At 42.8% G+C, this 21528-nt stretch overlaps 1 protein-coding gene across 5 annotated transcripts in view; it reads left to right on the top strand.

The window, feature by feature from the left end:
- The window catches only part of pip5k1ca (phosphatidylinositol-4-phosphate 5-kinase, type I, gamma a), a 49638-nt gene that overhangs the window by 20410 nt on the left and 7700 nt on the right, over nucleotides 1-21528 (top strand). For 4 of the 5 annotated variants that reach the window (XM_030049276.1, XM_030049274.1, XM_030049272.1 and 1 more), the window contains exons 4-16: nucleotides 562-692; nucleotides 1005-1122; nucleotides 4913-5065; nucleotides 8311-8610; nucleotides 9524-9732; nucleotides 10309-10392; nucleotides 11389-11437; nucleotides 14059-14143; nucleotides 14867-15028; nucleotides 15144-15285; nucleotides 15822-15854; nucleotides 16241-16360; nucleotides 18985-19330. In XM_030049276.1, coding sequence (XP_029905136.1) covers nucleotides 562-692; nucleotides 1005-1122; nucleotides 4913-5065; nucleotides 8311-8610; nucleotides 9524-9732; nucleotides 10309-10392; nucleotides 11389-11437; nucleotides 14059-14143; nucleotides 14867-15028; nucleotides 15144-15285; nucleotides 15822-15854; nucleotides 16241-16360; nucleotides 18985-19330 — 1932 coding nt within the window. The remainder of the gene's footprint in view (nucleotides 1-561; nucleotides 693-1004; nucleotides 1123-4912; nucleotides 5066-8310; nucleotides 8611-9523; nucleotides 9733-10308; nucleotides 10393-11388; nucleotides 11438-14058; nucleotides 14144-14866; nucleotides 15029-15143; nucleotides 15286-15821; nucleotides 15855-16240; nucleotides 16361-18984; nucleotides 19331-21528) is intronic. The other variant, XM_030049275.1, reaches the window with a different exon arrangement.

Raw genomic sequence — 21528 nt, 5'->3', positions numbered from 1 at the left:
ATCTGAGAAATTGTCAGTGGTAGTAAACCTGTATCTTTAAGGTAGAACAAAATCAATGGTCTTTTTTGATGTTAGCTAGCAATAGGAAAATATGTAATTCTTGCCATTTTATATCGGTATGTATGTAAGATAGTAAGTATGTAAGGGTTGACATGACTATCATCACAGGCTAACAAAACACAAAGTGTAATTATAGATTTGGTTCACTGACAGTGTGGTTTGGGTGAGGCTTATCAGCAGGGTTCAATTGTGTTATGTTTTCTTGCTTCGTTTTCCGTGTCTGTGGATCCAACCAACTGTGGATGGTTTTCATTCGCATTTACAAGAAACACAATAAGCTAGAGAGACTAGATCATTTGAGGGAGGGTCTGAGGGAGATGGAGAAATTGTCAAAGAATTTTATTCCAGAATCATTGAAATACCAGGCACAAAATGCCTCTGTAACAAATGTAATAAATGATGTTTTTTTTCCAAAATGATATACACCATGTTCAGTTAAGCTGCTAAAAGGCAATTATCTCAGTCAGCGCCTCTGTCTCTGCCTCCCTCACTGCCCTGCAGACAACATCCTCTGCCTTGAAAGGTGCCATCCAGCTTGGCATCGGCTACACAGTGGGCAACCTGAGCTCCAAGCCTGAGAGAGACGTGTTGATGCAGGACTTCTACGTGGTGGAGAGCATCTTCTTCCCAAGGTTTTTTCTGCAACTACGCATGTTTATATATATATAAACATATATTGATGTTAGCTAGCAATAGGAAAATATGTCATTCTTGCCATTTTACATAAGTATGTATGTAATATATATATATATATATATATATATATATATATATATATATATATATATATTTGGTGCTGTTAGAATGTAGTAGTCAGAATCCAGTGTGAATATGGATATTTGAAGGATTGTGAATTCATATGGACATGTTGTTGTGTCAAATTGGTGTATTGATTTATTGTTCTACCACTCTTTACCTGACTGTGTTTCTGTTCCCTTTTCCAGTGAAGGCAGCAACCTGACCCCAGCCCACCATTTTCCAGACTTCCGCTTCAAAACCTACGCTCCTGTGGCCTTCCGCTATTTCAGAGAACTGTTTGGCATTAGGCCGGACGACTACTTGGTAAGACTTAGCCTATCGCTCGCTCATTGTGGCGCCAGTTATTCTTAAAAGATGGATGCCAAATGGCAGAACATGGTCACAAATTGAATTGTGGCAATAAGTGAAAGCATGGGATCAAGTAGCTATCAGTGGGGGGGGTGCAACTACCAAACTCAGCAGTGCCGTGTTGTAGAGGTGAGGGGCAAGAAATGGCAATGTGGATAATGAAAAGGAGAAAGGGAATAATAATAATAATAATAATAATAATAATAATGATACATTTTATTTGTTATGGCGCCTTTCATGGCGCTCAAGGTCGCCTTACAGTAAAAATAAATACAAAATACAGCAACAACAGAAAAAAACACAGCATAAAAACAACACAGAAAACACAGCATAAGAAAAACATAATAGAAAATAGCATAAAAACATCATAGAAAAATATTTAATTAAACATTGTGACACCCACCCCACAATATAAACTACAACAACTATTAATTCATACTTGCAGACCCATGTTTGATCACTACCACTGATAATAAAGGATTCTGTGATGGAAAAAAAAAATGGAACAAAGCAGTTACAGAGAGTAGGCTATCTTGGACAGGTGAGTTTTGAGTCTGGATTTTAACAAAGGAAGAGAGTCAGTGTTACGGATGTCTGATGGGAGTGAGTTCCAGAGTTGGGGAGCAGAACGGCTGAAAGCTCTGCTCCCCATAGTGCTGAGATGGGAGGTGGGTACAGAGAGGTGGAGGGAGGAGGAAGACCTGAGGCGGCGAGAGGGGGTGGTGATACGGAGGAGATCAGACAGATGGGGGGGGGGGGGGGGGGGGGGGGGGGAGGTTGTGGATGGCCTTAAAAGTATACAGAAGGATTTTGAAGTTTATTCTGAATTTGACCGGGAGCCAGTGAAAGGGAGACAAGGCCAGAGAAGGGGGTGAAAATGTGGATGACAAGAAAGATGCAGAAAGAAGAAATGACCAATATTAGTTTGTGAGAAGCCACGATGAGAGAAGGGAGGGAGAGTTGCAAGAGGAGTAGAGTGAGGCAGTGAGGCCATGAGATGGCACAAGAGAGGGCAGGGCAGCAGAGAGGACAGATGAATTGAGAGGGGAGGAAGGTCTGCAGCTTGTCACTCCCCATCAGCACAGAGGAATTGGGTGTTGCATGAATCACTGCTCTGCCCTGAGCAGTCTGGGAGGACACGCATGCACATATACACAAAGACACACACACACACACAAATCACTGCTTAGTCAGTGAATGTTCATCTTCTTTAATGCAGTGGTCCTTAAACCACGTGCCAACACCACATCCCTGCCCAGAGTTCTCCCCTCTCTCTCTCAGCCTGTGGTGTTCTTACCATTTTTATTTGACCCAAGAGTCAGCCAAACTTGTCAAAGTTAACCTAGCTAATGACAGACTAACAAAATTACAGCTAGAAAAGCAAATACTGTAGATGGTAGGCTGAAATATACTTTGGGAGGGTGGATTAAGGTTTAATATATCTGATAGATTGCTATTTGAGGTGCACTGCTATAATCTGAAATACTGATTGCTTGCATCTTAAATTCTGTACATAAACAATGGAATATCTGTTAACACAGAACAGGTATTCTGTGTAGCGTAATACCAGTTCCTTTGCATTTGCATGCTGTACATTATGTGTGTGCAAAGAGAAACTGTAACTGTAGCAAATAAAGGATTTTTAAGGATCTCAAAGAATAAAAGCTCAAACTAACTCAAAGTTTGCGGTTGTTCACACAAACACTATTTATCCTATTGCAATAGCACTGGCTTGCCCCAGCTTTATGAGGAAGTGGTTTTGGAGTGGATAAACAAAGTGTTTGGGTGAATAACTTCTTACTTTCACTCGGTTTTTACCCGGAATCAGACAAGAGATTCAGTAGAAATTGGACTTGTTTAAACATGTCCAAACACCACAGCCATATTGGCCCAGGGTGTGTTGTTTTCTTTACTGGGCAAATAAATACTGTCGTTTTCTTGGAAGGATCAATAAAAATAATTAAAATTGAAAATGCAAATGCATTCAAAATGCACTTGGGCAGCCATCAATATGCAGTACTTGGGCGAGGTGCACAGGTATATTATATGTGTGAGCAAACTATGTAAAAATGTGATTCACCAAAACTCTAAACCACAGTATTTGTCTTGGATGGAAAACTAGAAGCTCAGGTTGTGTGTACCCCTGAGGTAGATGTGTGTGTGTGTGTGTGTGTGTGTGTGTGTGTGTGTGTGTGTGTGTGTGTGTGTGTGTGTTTCTCCTTTATTCTTTCTTAGCCTATCTCTACCTTACTTTGTGCATTTCTTCTTTGGCTAAATGCTAGTCCTGTTATTTAGCCTGGCTTTCCACACCAGAGGGTTTCAGTTTCTCAGGTGGGGTCATTTTGTGTCGCATTCCATGCTCCTGTACAGCAGGTGGTTACAGCAGAAGTCAAACAAGCAACTGTAGGCTGGTGTGTGGTACATCCACACACACCAGGAAGTCACTCAGTGATTTTCTAACTAGTGGCTAAGTCAAGTCAAAGCATTAATTAAATATTTTGTTCAGCTGTTCTCTTAGTTACAACAACACTCTACCCCAGCACTTTGGTGTTAACAAGTGCAGTTCTGTAAAACAAAGTAGTTTCACTCACTGCAAATAACCAGTTCCCACCTAGAAAGCCACACTGTATTTGTAGAATTAGTTCTATAACCATGTCTGTGAAACGGGGTTTCTTGGTATGAAGACATTTTTGTGTCACTGTTCCCGCACTGCCATTTGTTGTCAGCAAAGCCATTTTTTTCCATTTGACACTCTAGTCCTGTACATTTTGTGATGTAAAAATAATTTTTTTTGGCCATGACAGGGGGAACTGAAAAGTGAGCCATTAGCAGAGGCTAGACTGGGACAGTCTTAGCTCTTTCACAAATTACATCTGCCATCCCTTGCTTTCCAGCTGTATTTTGTGTGTGTGTATGTGTGTGTGTGTGTGTGTGTGTGTGTGTCTGTCTGTCTGTCTCATGAAACACATACACACCCACACAGACAGAGGGCAGGGTCCATGTAATAGGTTGAGCTAGCTATTACACCAGCAGGCAGTGTATTTTAAACATCTGCATTTACTTGATACATAGATATGTGTCTCTGATGTTGTTTGTGTATGTGTGTATATGCATGCTTGTGTGTGTGGGTGTGTATGGGTGTGTGTGTTTTGGTGTGTGGCCTTGGGTGTACGTCAAGTGTGCTTCGGTGAGTCATTATGTACTTTGATGCCAGTGGAGCTCTCTCTTCCCCTCTGTGCCTCTACGTCTGCAGAGCAGAACATCATGTATCTACCTCTCCACCCCATACACTTGCCTTGTTCCATCCCTGCTTTTCTTTTCATAATTTCACCATATCTTGTATTTATGCATGCATTTGTGTGGGCATGTGCATGCATGCCTGTGTGTTGTTGTTATGGCTCATGTGACTGTATCCCACTGTCTGTGTGTCTCAACAGCCTGTTGTTTCTGTGTTTGATCTTCACTGTTTATGAAAGGATTTCATTGTCAGGACAACAGACAGCTCCTGATCCACTAATATTGATCTAAGGGGGCTACAGTCAGAGAGTCATGATTCATGAATGTATTCTCAGGGCGTTTCAGAGATTTATCAGACGAGGCATTTGTTGTCATTTGAGTTACACAGATGAATTAGCCTTTAGTTGGTGCAGTAATTTGGCCTGCTGACTTCCATCATTGAAGACGTCCGGCTAATCCACATCGTATCAGCTAACTTTCAAACTGTCACTTTGATGTGTCTCTACAGTACTCGCTGTGCAACGAGCCCCTGATCGAGCTCTCCAACCCTGGAGCAAGCGGCTCGGTCTTCTACCTGACCAAGGACGATGAATTCATCATCAAGACTGTCATGCACAAGGAGGCTGAATTTCTACAGAAGCTGCTGCCTGGATACTACATGGTAAGCTAAGCCAAAAAAAATGTTTGGTTGTTTTCTGTCTGTGTGATGAATGTGTGAAAGCGGGAATGTAGACAGGGTGCTCTTTGACAGAGCATCTACAATGTGAAAAAGGCAAAAACAAGAAAAAACGCTATACCCGAGAGAATGTGCAGCTTTTCCAGAAATCAGGGCTGTCTTACAGGAAGCATGAAAACTCTATCTCAGAGTCTTATGTCACAGTTTAGTCAAAACAAGTTGGAAAATCATAATACTGTTACTTTGTTTCAGCTGTCTAGGCCTTTATCAGGGAAGGGTTTTTTTCAACTAATTCTCACCAAACATTGCTTTAAATTCAGTGGTTTTCCACATTTTTCACTACTTGGCAAGCATCACCCCACATATGCAAACACACACAGTCGTGCTCCTTCACCCACGCACAGACACACACGTGCTAGGAACAGATTTGCCTGGAGACTACATGCTGAGCCTTGCGCCATGCTAACATGTGAAATGTGCATGCACTCACACACACATATAGAACAATAAGTCTGCCAGGATACCACGGTGCTAGTGAGACACAGGTGCACAGCACACCACAAATACACACATACACATATACACTGTAGTATACACAGAGCAGTCAGTCTGCCTGGATAGGAGGTGAAGAAGCCTGTCAGAGTTCATATAGCTTGATCTAGACAGGCCGCGGCACGTGTTTATCACTGACAAATTTCATTTAAATGCTGACCTCTCCTGATGTTCTTGTTTTGAGTCATACATTCAGATGTCAGGTTTACATAAGACCTGGAAAGTCTCTCCTCCAGCCACGACATCCTTTCCAAATAAAGCCGACATCACAGCCCTATCATGTCTGCTGAGGCCTCCGGCCATGCAGTTTCATAAGAGACTGGCCGGGGTATTTCAGTTGCAGGATGTACTGTAGTTAAGCCTAACAGAGCATAGCTTGTACCAACAATACCTCTTCACACACACACACACACATACACACACACACACACACACACACACACACACACACACACACACTCTCTCTCTCTCTCTCTCTCTCTCTCTCTCTCCAGGCTCATTCTGAATGGTCTTAACCAGCAACAGCTCCATGTATGTCCATGTTGCTATTTCAGTCTCTCAGGTTTGCTGCTCATGGCCGTGTGTTTATTCATGTACTGACAGTCATGGCCAAAGTCCTCTGCAGGAACTCATTTAACCATTGAGGGAAGTCTCAACACATTTTCTGTGACCTTTTCTACCATTTTGGTTGTGGTCTGAAGCACTTTTCTTGGTTTAATTGGTCTGAGCAAGTGCCCTAATGAAAGTGGAGGGATTCAGGCTCATGTGTAGCCAGAGGCCAGAGGAGACTGATGCCGAGACTGAGACAGAAAGACGGAGAGATTGTAGGTGGGCTAACAGAGGGAGACAGGTTCGCTGATAGACTTGCAAGTCAAACACAGACTGAAAATCAGTCAGACAAAATCTAACAAAAACGCTAATGTAAAAGACTCCTCTATATTCACAGCAAACAGACAGCAGGCAGGCAGGCAGGCAGGCAGGCAGCCTTTAGTCATTGGTGGAGCTACACATGTCTTCCACAGCTGACTGGCTGATGGTAATGGGCTGGCAGAAGAGTCTGGCTCTGAGCAGCATACAGATTACAGTGATGTAACCAACTCCGATTGCTGCCATTTCTTTCCAAAAACCTCTTTCCTGTATATTTGCCCCTCTTATTATAGGCTGAGTTTTTCCATCCACCCGAGGTTTAATGTCTTATCATTGTCCCTGCTGCTGTGGTGCTCCTCCTCCTCCTCTTCTCAGTTTAATTTATTTTCTCTTATCTCCCGCTCAGCCCCGTTTTTTAAATCCATCCTCTGCAGCCTTTCCTCTCCTCCATGCTCATATTTTTTCCCTCCATCCCTCTCCTCTGTCCTCACTCCCCCTCTCTACTCCTCACGTGTCCATGTTGTTGACTCATCACTGCTGTGCCCTCTTCACATTGACGGCGGGGTCATGTGTGGCTGAAGGCAGGGGATGCTCTCTCTTTCTGTCTCTTTCTCTCCCTCTGTCTTTCTCTATCTCTCTCTTTCTCTCACTTCTCCATCATTTTACTCAGTCTTTACTCCTCTCTCCACCAGTTTCTCTCATCTGAAGGTCATTAGCCCCACATTCATTGATCCAAGCCACCCCTCTTAGCCCCTCTCACTTTCTACTTTTATTCGTTATCTCCCCTTTGTCTGTTTCACTTTCTGTCTCTTCCTCTGCGTCTATTTATCTCCCTGTTTCTCTCTCTTCTCTTAAAGTCATCTCTAACTGTGGATGGTCTGCTTTATCACTGAGTGGAGCAGGGCTCGCTCTCTTCTTTCATTTCTCTAATGGGATCATGCTGGCCCAGGGCCCAAGGTCAAAGCAGGTTTTTTTTTACCGTACACCCAACCTGGCTAACCTCATTTGTTTGGACCAACTGCAGAAATATTCAGCAGAGATTGGTGATAAAGAGAGTGCCTGGTATCAGCTAAAGGCAGACTCACATGAATTTGGAGTTCTGCTGTGAGTGACCTGCTTTTCTGCTACTTGCTCCCACTGTGCACATATATAATGTTTTCTCAGCTCCTAGAGAACGGTTTTGTGGCTTGTTGAAGGCTATAGTTTCACTTGTTATTTCAGTGTGAGTTTTTTCTGATTCTTAAGATTGGGTTTTATGAGTTCACACAGCTATCTGTCCATATTTGGCTCTGACTTATGCATGTCCTGCATCTGTGTTCATTTAAATCTGTCTCTGCATCACTTTTTCTTGCACTCCCTCTCCCAGTCTTCACACTGGTTTTACACATTTTGGCAGAATTACGATCACAATGCTAGCCTAACTATGTCCATATATGGTAGCTACAATAGGATACAGAAAATGTGATGCCACAGCAGTAACAGAAAAATATGACTTGTGTATAGAAATGTTTTTGTATCCAAGGTGTTTTTGTTAATGCAAATCATATCTCGTATATTAATGAACTGTTTGCAGAACATGTTTTGTCTATCCTGATGCTTGAATATTATTTAACATTGTACTTCCTTGATTTAACGTATTTTCTGTTATAACAGGATGTTAGGGTATGTCAAAAATTTGTGAAGGTTTTACACCTGTTTACACCTACTAGTGTAGCATGACAAGATTAAAGACACAGGAAGTAAACTAGAGTTCATTTCATGAGGACTTAAAAGATCTTTTTTTTCTGTCTTTCTTATGTACTGTCTTCCAGAACTTGAATCAAAACCCTCGCACCCTGCTGCCCAAGTTCTTCGGCCTCTACTGTGTCCAGTCAGGAGGGAAGAACATCCGCGTGGTAGTGATGAACAATGTCCTGCCCCGTGTGGTTCGCATGCACCTCAAATATGACCTGAAGGGCTCCACCTACAAGAGGCGAGCCTCCAAGAAGGAGCGGGAGAAGGCCAGGCCCACCTTCAAAGACCTTGACTTCATGCAGGACTTGCAGGATGGGCTGATGCTGGATCAGGACACTTACAATGCGCTGGTCAAGACCCTGCAGAGAGACTGCCTGGTGAGATGGAGGGAGAGACGAGGGGATACATACAGCTGCTTGGTCACGACTCTTCTCTCTCTCCACTTCATTTTCTATAGAGGTGGACAAGCGAGAGAGATGGAGAGATAAATGTCAGAACGAAGAGGGACTGACTGATGCTGAAGGAGGATATAGATCAAGATGCACCAGAGAAGAGAGAAAGTCTCTGTTGAGAGAAAGAGGGATGGAGGGAGGAGAAGGATGCAAGGCAGTGGTAGTTAGAGGGAAGAATCAGGGAAAAAGTGGTAATGCATACCATGAGAGAGAGAGAGAGAGAAAGAGAGAGAGAGAGAGAGAGTAAAGTAAGCAGGAAAAGAAATATATGGACAGAGGAGAAATGGACCACAGTCAGGGAAACCAGCAGACATACAGAACTTAGATGAAAAGAGAATTGAGAATGGGAGAGTGGATGGAATGAGACAGGAAAAAAAAAGGGTGGGAGAGAGAAACAACAATTTACGAGAGTGTTTGGCACCACCAGGAGCCCTCACTATAAATTACTTCTTTGTTATGAGCAAGCAGTGAAACAAGGTGTCTGATCTCGTAGCAGGCCTGCCCTGGTCCCATAAATCTCCACCTCGTGTGTGTATGCATACACACGCACTCTTGTATGTGCTCCAGAGTGTATGTGCACACACTTGCTCTCACACTTACTGTTTATACGCATGCATGTGCATTACTGTGTATAGGTGCAATTTGTTGCCCTGTATGGCTGAGTGCCTAGAACAGGGTTATGGCTTTGATTCCCAAATGGGGCGGCCTGTATTGAAAACCCATGCACTTATAGTACTTTAATGCACTCTATAGTGGAGTTTTCACCCAGTCATATACTGTATTTTGTTTGTGTCTATCAGCTCACGAATGCATGTGCCTGTTTGTGCCCTGTCCCCAGGTGCTGGAGAGCTTTAAGATCATGGACTACAGCCTGCTGCTCGGGGTCCATAACATGGATCAAGCAGAGAGGGAGAGGCAAATGGAAGGCTCTCAGGGCACCAGTGATGAGAAGAGACCCGTGGCCCAGCAGAAGGCCCTCTACTCCACAGCCATGGAGTCCATCCAGGGGGGAGCTGCCTGCGGAGAGTCCATCGACACTGATGACACGTGAGTTTGGCTAGAGAGAGGAGAGAGTGATGGGAAAAGAAACAGCTGAAAAATATGACTGCTCATACAGGCAAGTAAAGGAAAGTGTCCATGTCTGTATCTTTACCGTGGTAGTAAGATAGCCCCTGTGCAGACCTGCACTTTCACAACAAAATTTTCACAGTTTTATTTGTGTTGGATTTATCTAAAAACATTGTGTTGGTCTCAGGGTTATTTACTGTATAATTTACTGTATCAGCCACGTCAGCTTACTTTTGATTAAACTGATTAAAATTGCAACTGAAGTGAACTGGGAGACGTAAAGAGGTAAAGAGATTATGACTAAGCTGAGTTTCTATATTCACAAAAAAACTTCAAATTTAATTAACAAAATGAAACATTTATAGATAAAAGAGTAGTTCTTTTAAATGAAATAGGCCAAAACTAAAAGGGCATGAGGGCATGAGCATCATTCAATATCACAATAGCCCACCAAATTTACAGATGACATATACAGTGAAGCCTTCTGTCCCACTAGGTTTACTGTGTATTAATTACAGAGAGGAAACAGCTGTTTTATGTCTATTTTCTCTTCAGGATGGGAGGTATCCCAGCGGTCAATGGAAAAGGGGAGCGGCTTCTTCTGTACATCGGAATCATTGACATCTTGCAATCCTACAGGTAATGACAGTAATAACATAATTGCAGGAAGTCACTACAGGTCATCAGCTGTGCTTTGCGTGTAACCTTCACGTGACACAAGTTTTCATGCAGGCCACATGCAAGTGCACACATATCACCCAGTTGTGACAGCTTTGATAAACTCACAACAGCACAGTGAATAGCAAAATAGTTAGCACCATCAATGCTATTTGTGTCATTTCGATCAAATGTTCTGTAGATATCCGTACCAGCTGTTCCTCGGGTATGCATGGTATTGTAAGTGTTAACTCGTTGCTTAATTCAATTTATCACAAAGGTTTTGCAGTGTTTTTTTTTTTTTTGGCAAACAAGTAAAACAGTGGGTATTTGGCCATGCTGAACCATCATCACTATCACCGACATACAGAATCTAATGTAACTGTACATTATACCATGACTCAGGGTGAGAGTGAGGGCTAACATAAGGAACTTTGTTGGGATGTTTAAAATATTTTGAATTTAATCCATCATTTAAAGACAGAGTATGCAGTTTGAAGTGGCTAGGCACACCACTTTGTTCACTAATGTTAATGATGAGGCTGAGGAAGATAAAACCCCTCAGGTTCATGTGAAGATTAACACTTTTAAATGCCTGTCTTGAATCTAATGTTTTGATGTCATATGTACGTAAAACATAAACAACAGAGTGAAATGCTCTTATATTTTGGGTTATGATAGATAAAAAGGCAATTCTCAGTTATGGTATTTTAAGAATTGCATGCCATTCGTCATTCTTTACCACATCATAACAATGTGGGATGCCCTTCCATTTGAAACCGCATAGTTTGCCTTTAATAATTTAACACAATAATACAGATAATAGCACTTATACTGAAGTGACACAATCATTTCAGACAGCACATTTCAAATCCATCAGCCTGCACGCATGTTGCATATAGTGTTTATTTCCCTTTCCCTATGACCCTGACACACATTTAACATTACTGTGTTAATCTGTTACTCTTGCATCTGCAGGCTAATCAAGAAACTGGAGCACACGTGGAAGGCGTTGGTTCACGACGGGGTGAGCACCATTTTTAGCAGTGCTTTACTTAGAAATATGGCCAGTTGAAGACTGGCACACATGCACACGCACTGTAGCACACAAATGTACGCAGATAAGTCCACATCCACAGGCACTGGGGCTCATATACAGTATGTATTTAGGTAAACACAACATGCTGACTCTTCCTAATCAGATCACTCTTTGAACAACAGCATGATTTTAATAGGTTTATTCCTCAACGCTGTCTGCGGATGTCATAATCTCCATCTTATGCTGTATTATCATATTATCATATTACCCAGACATATGACAGGCTGTGTTTGCATACAGTCTGGTCCGCCTGATACAGCCTGGTCTCTGGGGAGATTAGACAAAGGAACAACAGTTAGTGTATCATTTGCCTTGTACTGGATCTGATTTTACTGTAGCCTCGAGCTCTTTGTGCCCTTGAGAACTTTTCTTAGATTTAAGCTCAGCATACTTGACTTGCCTTTTTAAAGAGCCTGCCTATAGCCTTGTCTCTGTCAGCCCCTCTCTTCCTCCATCTGTGTGTCTCTGTCTGTGTCTGTCCCTCTGTGGTCTGAAAAGTTGAAGATGCCTTGAGGCTGCAGCAGCTTGCCACTCCTTTCGCTCTCCTCATACAATTATTGTTTAGAGATATTTGTATTTGTGGGCTTGTTTGTGTTTCTGTGTGTTAAACCTGATCACAGCGCAGCTTTAGGCCAGGTTTAGAACATCTCGATAGACCCAAGGATTATCAAAATGTGAATTACATAGTATGCCTTTGCCTAGCATCAGTTGCAGTGCATTAATTGTGTTTTGAACTTGCTTTCAACCCCAGACAAGTTCATCTCTATTGTTTCTGTCATGGTTGTCAAGGTTTGCCCTCACTGTGACTCAGTAAACTGGAACATACAGTACTTATGTCAGTGTGAGTGAAAAAGGCACACATATGGTATTGTACAAGCACACAGAGAATCTGTTACCAATTTCACTGCTGGCATGGAAAAAACATAAGACTTTTTCTTTTCCTCATTTGAAGTGGAAGTTTACACAGTCCTTTATATGTACTGAGTAACTTTCATGAGCTCTTGGTTCGTGAAACATTTAAAGCCCCCATTGTATAATATAAAAACCATACTAGGATCATGGCATTCTCTTTAAAGGTGTCTCGCACAGCATTTTAATGTCAACAAATTATTATAGCATTACTTTAGACATTAGTGTATTAATAAGCTGACTTGACTATTGCTGTGAAGATTGACAACCTCTTCCAGTCTCTACACTGTATTTGACACTGTGCACCACCAACTATGACTTTGTGGGAAATCTGATGGATTGCTTTACAGCACAAAACATGTCTATGTTTTTTGGGGGGTTGCTGTTTTCCAGCACAAATGTAGCCAAAGCTTTCAGAGTTTCTCCCAGTAGTAGATGGCAGAACAAGCGAAAGGCTTATGAAAAAAATCATTTCTACAATTTTAATCCTCTTCAGAAAAGGAAAAGATCCTCTTTGCCACAGAACACATCAGGGTTTATGAAAAATGTGATTTTGAGTGAGTCACTAGCAATACCAGTACCACTGACATGAGATGGAGGCCACCAGTTGTCTCAACCATGGCCTCATTTATTTACAGTACTGAGCGTAATATGTTTATGTTTTTATGTTTATGTTTTTAATGCAACATGAAGCACCTTAATAAGAATTCTCTTCATTCAAGAGAAGGTTGATTTTTGCAAATATGTGATTTCTGTTCACCAACAGAGACACAGTCTGGGATGGTATTAGTGCTGTTTCTCTCATTCGTCTCCATCACCTTCGGATTCAGTGGTTCTAATGTACCTCCCATTTCCTCATCCCTGTAGCCTTTAACACCATACATCAGCACCAGACTGTTCCTAAGATAGAATCGCTCCCTCTATCACTCCCTCTCCCCCGTCTTTTTCCTCTCTATCCCACTCTCCTACTCTTCTACTCTCACACACACACACACACACACACACACACACACACACACACACACACACACACATACTAGCTATGCGTGCTGTAGCAACCCCATAATAATCTTATGTGCGTCACTGCTGCTGAAGATAAGGAGCCACACTGCATGCTCTCTGTCTCTCTCTCTCTCTCTCTCTCTCTCTCTCTCTCTCTCTCTTTCTCTCTCTATCTCTCCCTCTCTCTCCCTGACATGCTCAGACAAGTTGAGTGACACACTAGATACAGTAGGCTCCGTTGAATAGATTCAGCTCATACGCAAATATGTTATTTATATTTTATTTCTGCTGCTGATGCATAGAGCCATGTGTGGAGGAGTTGCCGAGTCCTTTCCTGTCCTTCCTGTCCATCCTTGTAACAGCCTGAACCAAACACCAAGTGTCGTCTGTCAGTCACTGGCAGTGTGATCGTAATGATAATGAATAATGAATTGGTTGCAATAGTTTGTAGTCTGTGTTTCTGTCTCTGTGTCTACCTGCACCTGTCCTGGTTTGTATCTGTTGCCACATCTATTAGTGTGACCTCAGAGAAAAAGATTAGTGAAGTGGGACATTATCAGATGAACAGTAATCTAAGCACTGGTTTGATCATTTTTGGCAGTTTTTCTCATAAGTCTCTCTGTCTCTGTCTCTCTCAGGACACGGTGTCAGTCCACCGGCCAGGTTTCTATGCAGACAGGTTCTTCAAGTTCATGAGCAACACAGTTTTCAAGAAGAGTTCCTGTGAGTTCACGCTCATTGAGACACTGCCTTACATAGTCAAGCAGAGCTCCGAGATGAGCCGCAGACTCAAATGTCAGATGCCAGGCTTTTCTCTCTTTTACTGCCGAGTCCTGACAGGAAAAATTTGATTGTTAACTGCCTTATTAGGTGCTGCTTGATGCCATGTGAGAAATGCCTTGATTTGATCCTAGCACAGTTTTGTGGGTGATGAATTGATTTTCACATGAAAAGAAAGATTTCCAATACCAGAGCACGTATTGCCAAGTGAAATGGCATTCATTGAGTGGTGTCCATTTTGACATATTGACCGCAATATCACTGGTGTAATGTAAAAACCCTCTTTACTTATTACATTTTTTCCTTGAACTGAAAATTAAAATCTTTTATAACTATCGGAAGTTCTATGATCTACACCCAAAGATGACTGAGAAATATTTATTACCATTTGGAAATTCAAGGGCATCAATTTTAAGAAATAAAAACATCTTCCGCATTATATTATATGTTATATTTTATCAATTTTATTAATTTGCAGTGTTAGTTATTTTGGAAGTTATTTTGGAATGAAGTGTTGTAATTTTCCTTTTTTAGTACCCACTTTCCTCAACTTGCCTCTTTAATTTTACTTAATTTAGCTGGTTTCCTGTTTCCCAGAGATGGGTGTATAGGGGCTTATCGGGGTTTTACAAACCCTTATGTCTAAGAGTGTGCATCCTCCCCTAGCTTTGAAGTCATCCCCATCCAAGAAAGGTCGCGTGTCATTGACGGTGCCTAAGTATCCCGGACCGGGGGCAGCGTGGTCAGCCAGTCAGCTGCCCTGTGAGAGAGACGAGAATATCTACGACCTGAGAGGAGCACGCAGCTTCCCCACGCTGGAGGATGAGGGTAAACACACCTATACACACACATGTTGATGTGCATGCCTACAAAACACAGGAAAAGTTGCGTTAGACACAGCACAGAAGAAAAGTGTGTGTTACTTTCTTTCTCCCCCTAACAGGACGACCAGATCTTCTCCCTTGCACCCCTCCATCGTTTGAAGAGGCTACAACCGCATCGATTGCCACCACTCTCTCTTCCACCACTTCACTATCCATCCCTGAGAGATCCCCCTCCGACACAGCCGAGCACCCACGCTACAGGTGCTCAAACAGCGCGTGTGCGCGCGCACACACACACACACACACATACTGAGAATCGCTTGAGTCATCCATTGCAATTTGAACCCTGTTACTGCTTTGCTACTTCACAATGAAAACATGTTGGGTATCGTGGATTATATAACATGATAATCAGCACTTCTCCACGGTGTTAACATGAGACATGAGAGATGAATGGATACCCCACCATGTTATCTAAATGTGGTGGGTAGATATTGCATAAGTCCTGAAAAAAACATTTTAATTAGTAGTCATTCACACAGGGATATTAGTATGAAAAAGACAAATTAGATAAATTATATCTATCTATCTATCTATATCTCTCTCTCTCTATATATATATATATATACATAAAATGATTGAACTTATCCTTTTTAGCATAGAATATACAGATTACATCAATGGTAATGGCTAACAAGAAATTTAAAGAGCCCCTCCCTAAGGTTCTGTCCCACATGAGGTAGCCAACACCTCCATAAAGTGTGTATTGACACTATTTTCTCTGTCTCTGTTCCCAGGAGGCACACCCAGTCTCTCAGCCATGATGGAAGGTAAATCTGGACCATGAATGCTACCTTCACTTAATAATAATACTTCTACTGTTGAAGCACAATGAGCTCAGCTGTTTTTCCACAATTTAGTTTAGGGTTGCTCTCCATGTTTTTACAGCGTTAAACATTTCTGGGTGTGGTGGGTGTGTGTGAGAAAACTCTTAGGTCAGTCTGTTGGTCTGTGTTTACGAGTAGTCCCACCCTTCCTGTTGCTGAGATCCATGTGTGTGGGTTTTTTCACTCATTTTTTATTCCATGCTTGATGTGTTTCATTTCCGCTGTGCATGCTTTTATGTGCGTTTGTGTATGTGTGCGCTTGTGTACATTTGCACGTGTGTGTGTGTGTATGTGTGTGTGTGTGTGTGCGTGTGTGTGTATGTGAACAGGACCCAGGAGGAGCTGCGTGTACGTGAGGAGGATCAGCAGACCATCACAGTGGAGGTGGAGGTGAAGAGACATGACAGTGAACCCACCATCTCTGCACCCCAGCCCTCAACTGAGGCCAGGTACACCAATGGCACTGTGAAGAATGGTTTAAAATGGTCTCCATGTCAACAAGACATGTAGTTTTACTTGACAATGTGAGACTGCTTAGACTGCTAACTTTACATATAATACCAGCATATACCATAATACCAGCAACAAAAGCAATAATAATAATGATAATGATGATAATAATAATATTCGGCCGCCCTCACTCTTTACCTTTATTCACACATAGAAGGATATTCTGGAATAGATGAAAATACATCAAAATGAAAATGTGTGTGCACTAGTCTGTCTCATGACATTTCAACAGATTGGGCACACCTTGGAATACACCAGCTTTCTGTGATGTTAAATATGTGTTGCTCCCTACATCAGACAGAGCACACACGCCCTGACACACTGTGCCATCAGAACCGTGTAACAGTGTGTCTTTTCTGTCGTAAGCTGTGACAAAAAGAGGCCAGCACTACAAAGAGATCCCACTACACACACAATGAACAGGGGTTAGCTAATCTGTAGAGCCATAATGAGAACTTCATGACCCCAATCATCAGTGTGATGGCTCTATAAATAACCTGCTGTGAGTCTCTCACCTAGGCTAGGCCAGCTGTTGGGTTAGCACACCTCACATCACCGTTGGCCCAAAAAATACACACACACACGCACACAACCTTTCCAATCATTTTGAGTTTTTGAAGTCACACAGTGTTCCTTGTTGTAGTCAGATAAACACTGGTGGAATAAACATGCACACGCTTACACACACAAGCACAGATCCATTATGTACACACAGACAGACAGATGCACTCACACACACTCACACACACATACACATACACATACACATACACATACACATACACATACACACACACGGCTCAACCCATTTATTTATTGAGGTCCAGGGGTGGCAAAGTCCCCTTTTATGGGCAGATAAATACTGCAGGAACTATCTGGAGCAGGCTTCTAATTAGGTTAAGAGAGCGTGTGTGCATGTATCAATATTTGTGGGGTGTGTGTATATGCGTGTGTGTGCAGTGTCTGTATTTTATAGGGCGGCAGTATGAGGCAGAGACGGGCTCAGAGGAGCCCTGACATGGGGGAACCAGCCAGTAGAAGTAGGGCAGTGGGGCAGAGAGGCTGCAGGGCAGGGGCTGGTCACACAAAGCATCCCCAACCTGGTTTTTAAAGATTGCTTTTTTGGCATTTCAGCTTTAGTCGAAAGTGACCTGTGTGGAGATCACAAAGGTGAGGCAAAAAAAGGGGGGGGGGGGGGGGGGGGGGGGGAATAACTAAAAACTTGGTGCATCAGAACACCAGACAAGCTGAAGAGTAATCACTCATGCAGTTGATCAAACTGAATTGAAATGAAATGAAATTGACTCAGCTAAATTGAAGTGAGCCATATTGGAGTTAGCCTAATTGATGAGCATGACAGTGGAGCTCAGATCAGTTTTGGGGTTGAGTTTGGAGGATCAGGGTGTGGCTGCTGAGCGAGAGCGACTGAGTAATTGGGTCTGATGCTGAGAGAGAGGGCAGTGACTAGACATATGGCCTGGAGGTCTGGAGGGAGCTGGGAGGGGAGGAGGGAAAGGGGCGGTGAAAGTGGCAGAAACAGCGACAAGCGACTGAGTTAGCCATCTGGATGGCCCCACTCCTCCAAGCAGCCTCAACCTCACCTGGTGCTGGAGCTCTGAGTGGATTGATGGATGGATGATGGTGGACAGGAAGGAGATAGATGGAGGAAGGGGGGGGGGGGGTAAATGATTGGAAAGAAGCAGCAAGGAGTGTGTTGATGTCTGAAGAAGGTGTGGAGAATGAGAGATGGATAAAGATAGGCAGAGTGGGAGGGAAGGAAGGAGAGAACAGTCTGGGATCTGGGGAACAGAAGTGTTGTCAATGAGACAGACAAGCAGACAGAGAGAGAGACCAATCGAAACAGAGCAGGAGCAAATGAATGATGAAGAGTCTGAGGAAGACATAAGTAGAGGAAATGAGAGATGAAGTGAAAGAGAGACCCTCTGCATGGCAACCACCCCGCCATGCCCTCTATTATTGCTTCAGCCAATCAGTTCTCTCCATGAGAGATGCCAACTTTGCTTTTTTGCCTCAGTAGCCAGCTGCTGGGCCTTTCCTCTGGTGGAGCTAAGCTCAGACACAGAAGCTGAGAAAGCAATCTGGATAAGCTTAAGTCCTTCCTAATAGTTGATGATCTGGCCAGGAACAATAAAGGATTGCGGCAACGCACAGCCAGCTGGTAAATCTTAGAGCTTAGGCAGCTAGACCATGAACACCCCCACACATGCACATGCACACACACACACACACACACACACAGACACACACAGCTGCTAAATCTTAGTTGGAGCCAGTTTCCTCTAATCTAATTGCTTGGTCCTGTTCCTCTGCCGTAAAACCAAAGTGGCTTACGGTAAGTGACCTAATTAATGGGTCATAATAGTGTCCACAGTTATGTGTGAGTGTGTGTGTGTGTGTGTTAGTAACCAGTAGTGAAATGAATGAAATGCAATCAATAGTGCAAAAAAATCTCTATAAAATCTCTTTGCATGTGCACAAATACACAGTTAAGATGTTGTACATTTTTCAGTATGATACTCAGCTTTTAACCTCTTTCCCCCAGTGATGTTAAGGAACCAGTGAAGGCCGATGCCGATGCTCCTGCTGCTCCTGCTGCTGCTGCTGCTGCTGCTGCTGCTGCTGCTGCTGATGATGATGATGATGATGCCAATGCCACTGCTGTCCCTTCCAGCTCTTCCCCAGCTCCTGAAGCCTGTTCCTCACACCCCGGTCAAGCTGCTTCCTCTTCTCCTGGGGTAGAAGAGGCCTCTGATGCCCTGGAGGCTCCGTCCAGCCCCAGGGTGGTGATGGTGGAGGCGGACAGGGCCAGCCAGGTGTCCGGCTCTGGGTGTACAAGTCAGGCTTCAGTAGACGACGACGATGACGTGCCAATCACAGATATCTACTTTGTAAGCAAAAGCCTCAACATTCACACACACACACACACACACACACACACACACACACACATAGACACTCTTAGCTGCTCGTAGCTGCTTGTATGTTCTCATGTTAAGATGCAACTTAGCACAGCTCAGAACAGAATTAGCTCCCCCCCATCTCTCATCTCTTTCAGTTTGATATTTTTATTGAGCCATTCATTTGTCCTGAATGCAACTCTTACATTCAATCAATCAATCATACTTTATTTGTCCCCAGGGGGGAAATTTGGTATGAATGTAGGACATATTTCATAACTATGCATAATATAACTAACACCACAGTTTATATTTTACTGTGTACTGGGTGCCTGCAGGGTCTTAAAATGTCTTAAATTAAACTTTATAAGTACCAGGCCTCAAACATTTTTAAATCACCTTATATTTGAATTTATGAGGTCTAAATTCCAACAAACATTTCGTCTAATTCAGTTGATCCATTAGTTTCTTCTTGTCAAAATTAATCAAGTTCTTCTGCATCAGAGTCAACATCTTTGATGTTATAAAATGTAAACCCGCTGCCAAAGCTAGTATTGCTTTTATACTTACCTGATACACTTACCTGTTGGGAAATGCCTATTTTAGATTGCTGTAATCCAGCTCACTTTATACGTACCCATGGAAAGAAAGAAATAAAATCCTTGCTTGTCCCAGTTTCTGTGGAGCAAATGGATACATTTATTACAGCAGCACCTTGTCACTGAACCCAAAGGAAACTGTTATAATAAAAGTTAATGAAATCATCTAGCTAATAACCTACCATATTCCCACTATGCTCTGGACCAACAATACTGTATAGTACTTATTGTTCTAGTAACTGCAGTGCATACTTGACTGACACAGAGACTGTCCGAAAATCAGTTTTACATTTTATAAATATTGGTCTTAAAAGTTCTTAAGAAGTATTAAGTGTAACTTTTTGATACCTGTTGACACCCTGTATGTATTTATAGCTTTATTGCCTATGAGCTGAGTTGTGTGATGCTCTCCTCCAGAGACAGAAGGACCACAAACAGGCAGTGGAGACATAGAGACTGGTATGGGGACGACCTCAGCTGCTTGCAGTGTGCAGTGCATTCAACACAGTGTGTTGCAGTGTACGCTCTGGCTTGGAGTGTTTGCAGAGTGATAATAGCATGTCCACCTGTCTAATAAGATCTTAAAAGTGTATCATCAAGGCAACAGATATACTACACTCAGCAGGGCATGTTGTGATAAAAGTTAGAAAAAAGCTTTTTTGTTTGTTTGTTTGTTTGTTTGTTTTGTCAGTTTGTGTGTTCTGTCTGAATTAGCCCCCTAAATGCGCTAGCTGCCATCAGATCGTCTTGATGGTGTTCTGTTGGCAGGTCTAAATGTGCCCAAAAGTGAGCCATAAATGAATGTATGAGTGTCAGGTAGAGGATTGGCAGTAGAGCCAGTGATCCCAGTCACAGATAGCAAGGTGTCCCACCTGGCTCTGCACCAGATGGGTGTCTCCTATCAGGAATCTAATGTGGCATGGCATTTATTTAACAGCCCTCTCACCTGCCCTGCTCCGGCCAAAGCCCAATTCATGCTTCAGAGGAGACAAACATACCCTCTGTGCAACTGTATGAGGGTAACACACGTCCTAAAGTGTAACTACACAACAGGCACTGTAGGAGATGCAGAGCCACCACTGGTATCTAGGGAGTGGTGAGGTGAAAGTAAGTGGTCTGTTGAATCAACTGTAAATGCAGCGCCAAAGACCCAAAGTGGAGTATAAAAGCCCTGCATGGCATATATCTATATGGAAGTGGACACATACATTTTTAAACTTCCAGCATCTCTATTCTTGCATGGAGGCTCAGAGAACAATGAAGACTGCGGCTGCTAACAGTCAGTGAACGTCCCTGCTATTTAGTGACCCTCTCTTCTGCCTCAACGTTTCTTCTTGGTGCCTCAGGCTTCCTCAAGCATTGTCGATCCTTTCCTCTGACATCCCATTGAAGTCTGGTGCTCTTTCTTGTTCAAGGGATAGCTACAGATCCAGTGTATTGATAAATGTTTCATGCGCTGGTCTACTTCATTAAAGGAAAAAAAGGTTGAAATGTACACATCCTGTCTCAGGGTACCATGTGCTGGACATCAAAAACATGGGATGAAAGGAAAGTCCCAAATATTGTCATGTTGTCAAAAGCAATTATTTT

The sequence above is a fragment of the Myripristis murdjan genome, chromosome 4 (assembly GCF_902150065.1).
Source record: "Myripristis murdjan chromosome 4, fMyrMur1.1, whole genome shotgun sequence".
Lineage (NCBI taxonomy): Eukaryota > Metazoa > Chordata > Actinopteri > Holocentriformes > Holocentridae > Myripristis > Myripristis murdjan.
Note: the sequence above shows the minus strand (reverse complement) of the source record. Positions and strands in the feature narration are given on the sequence as shown.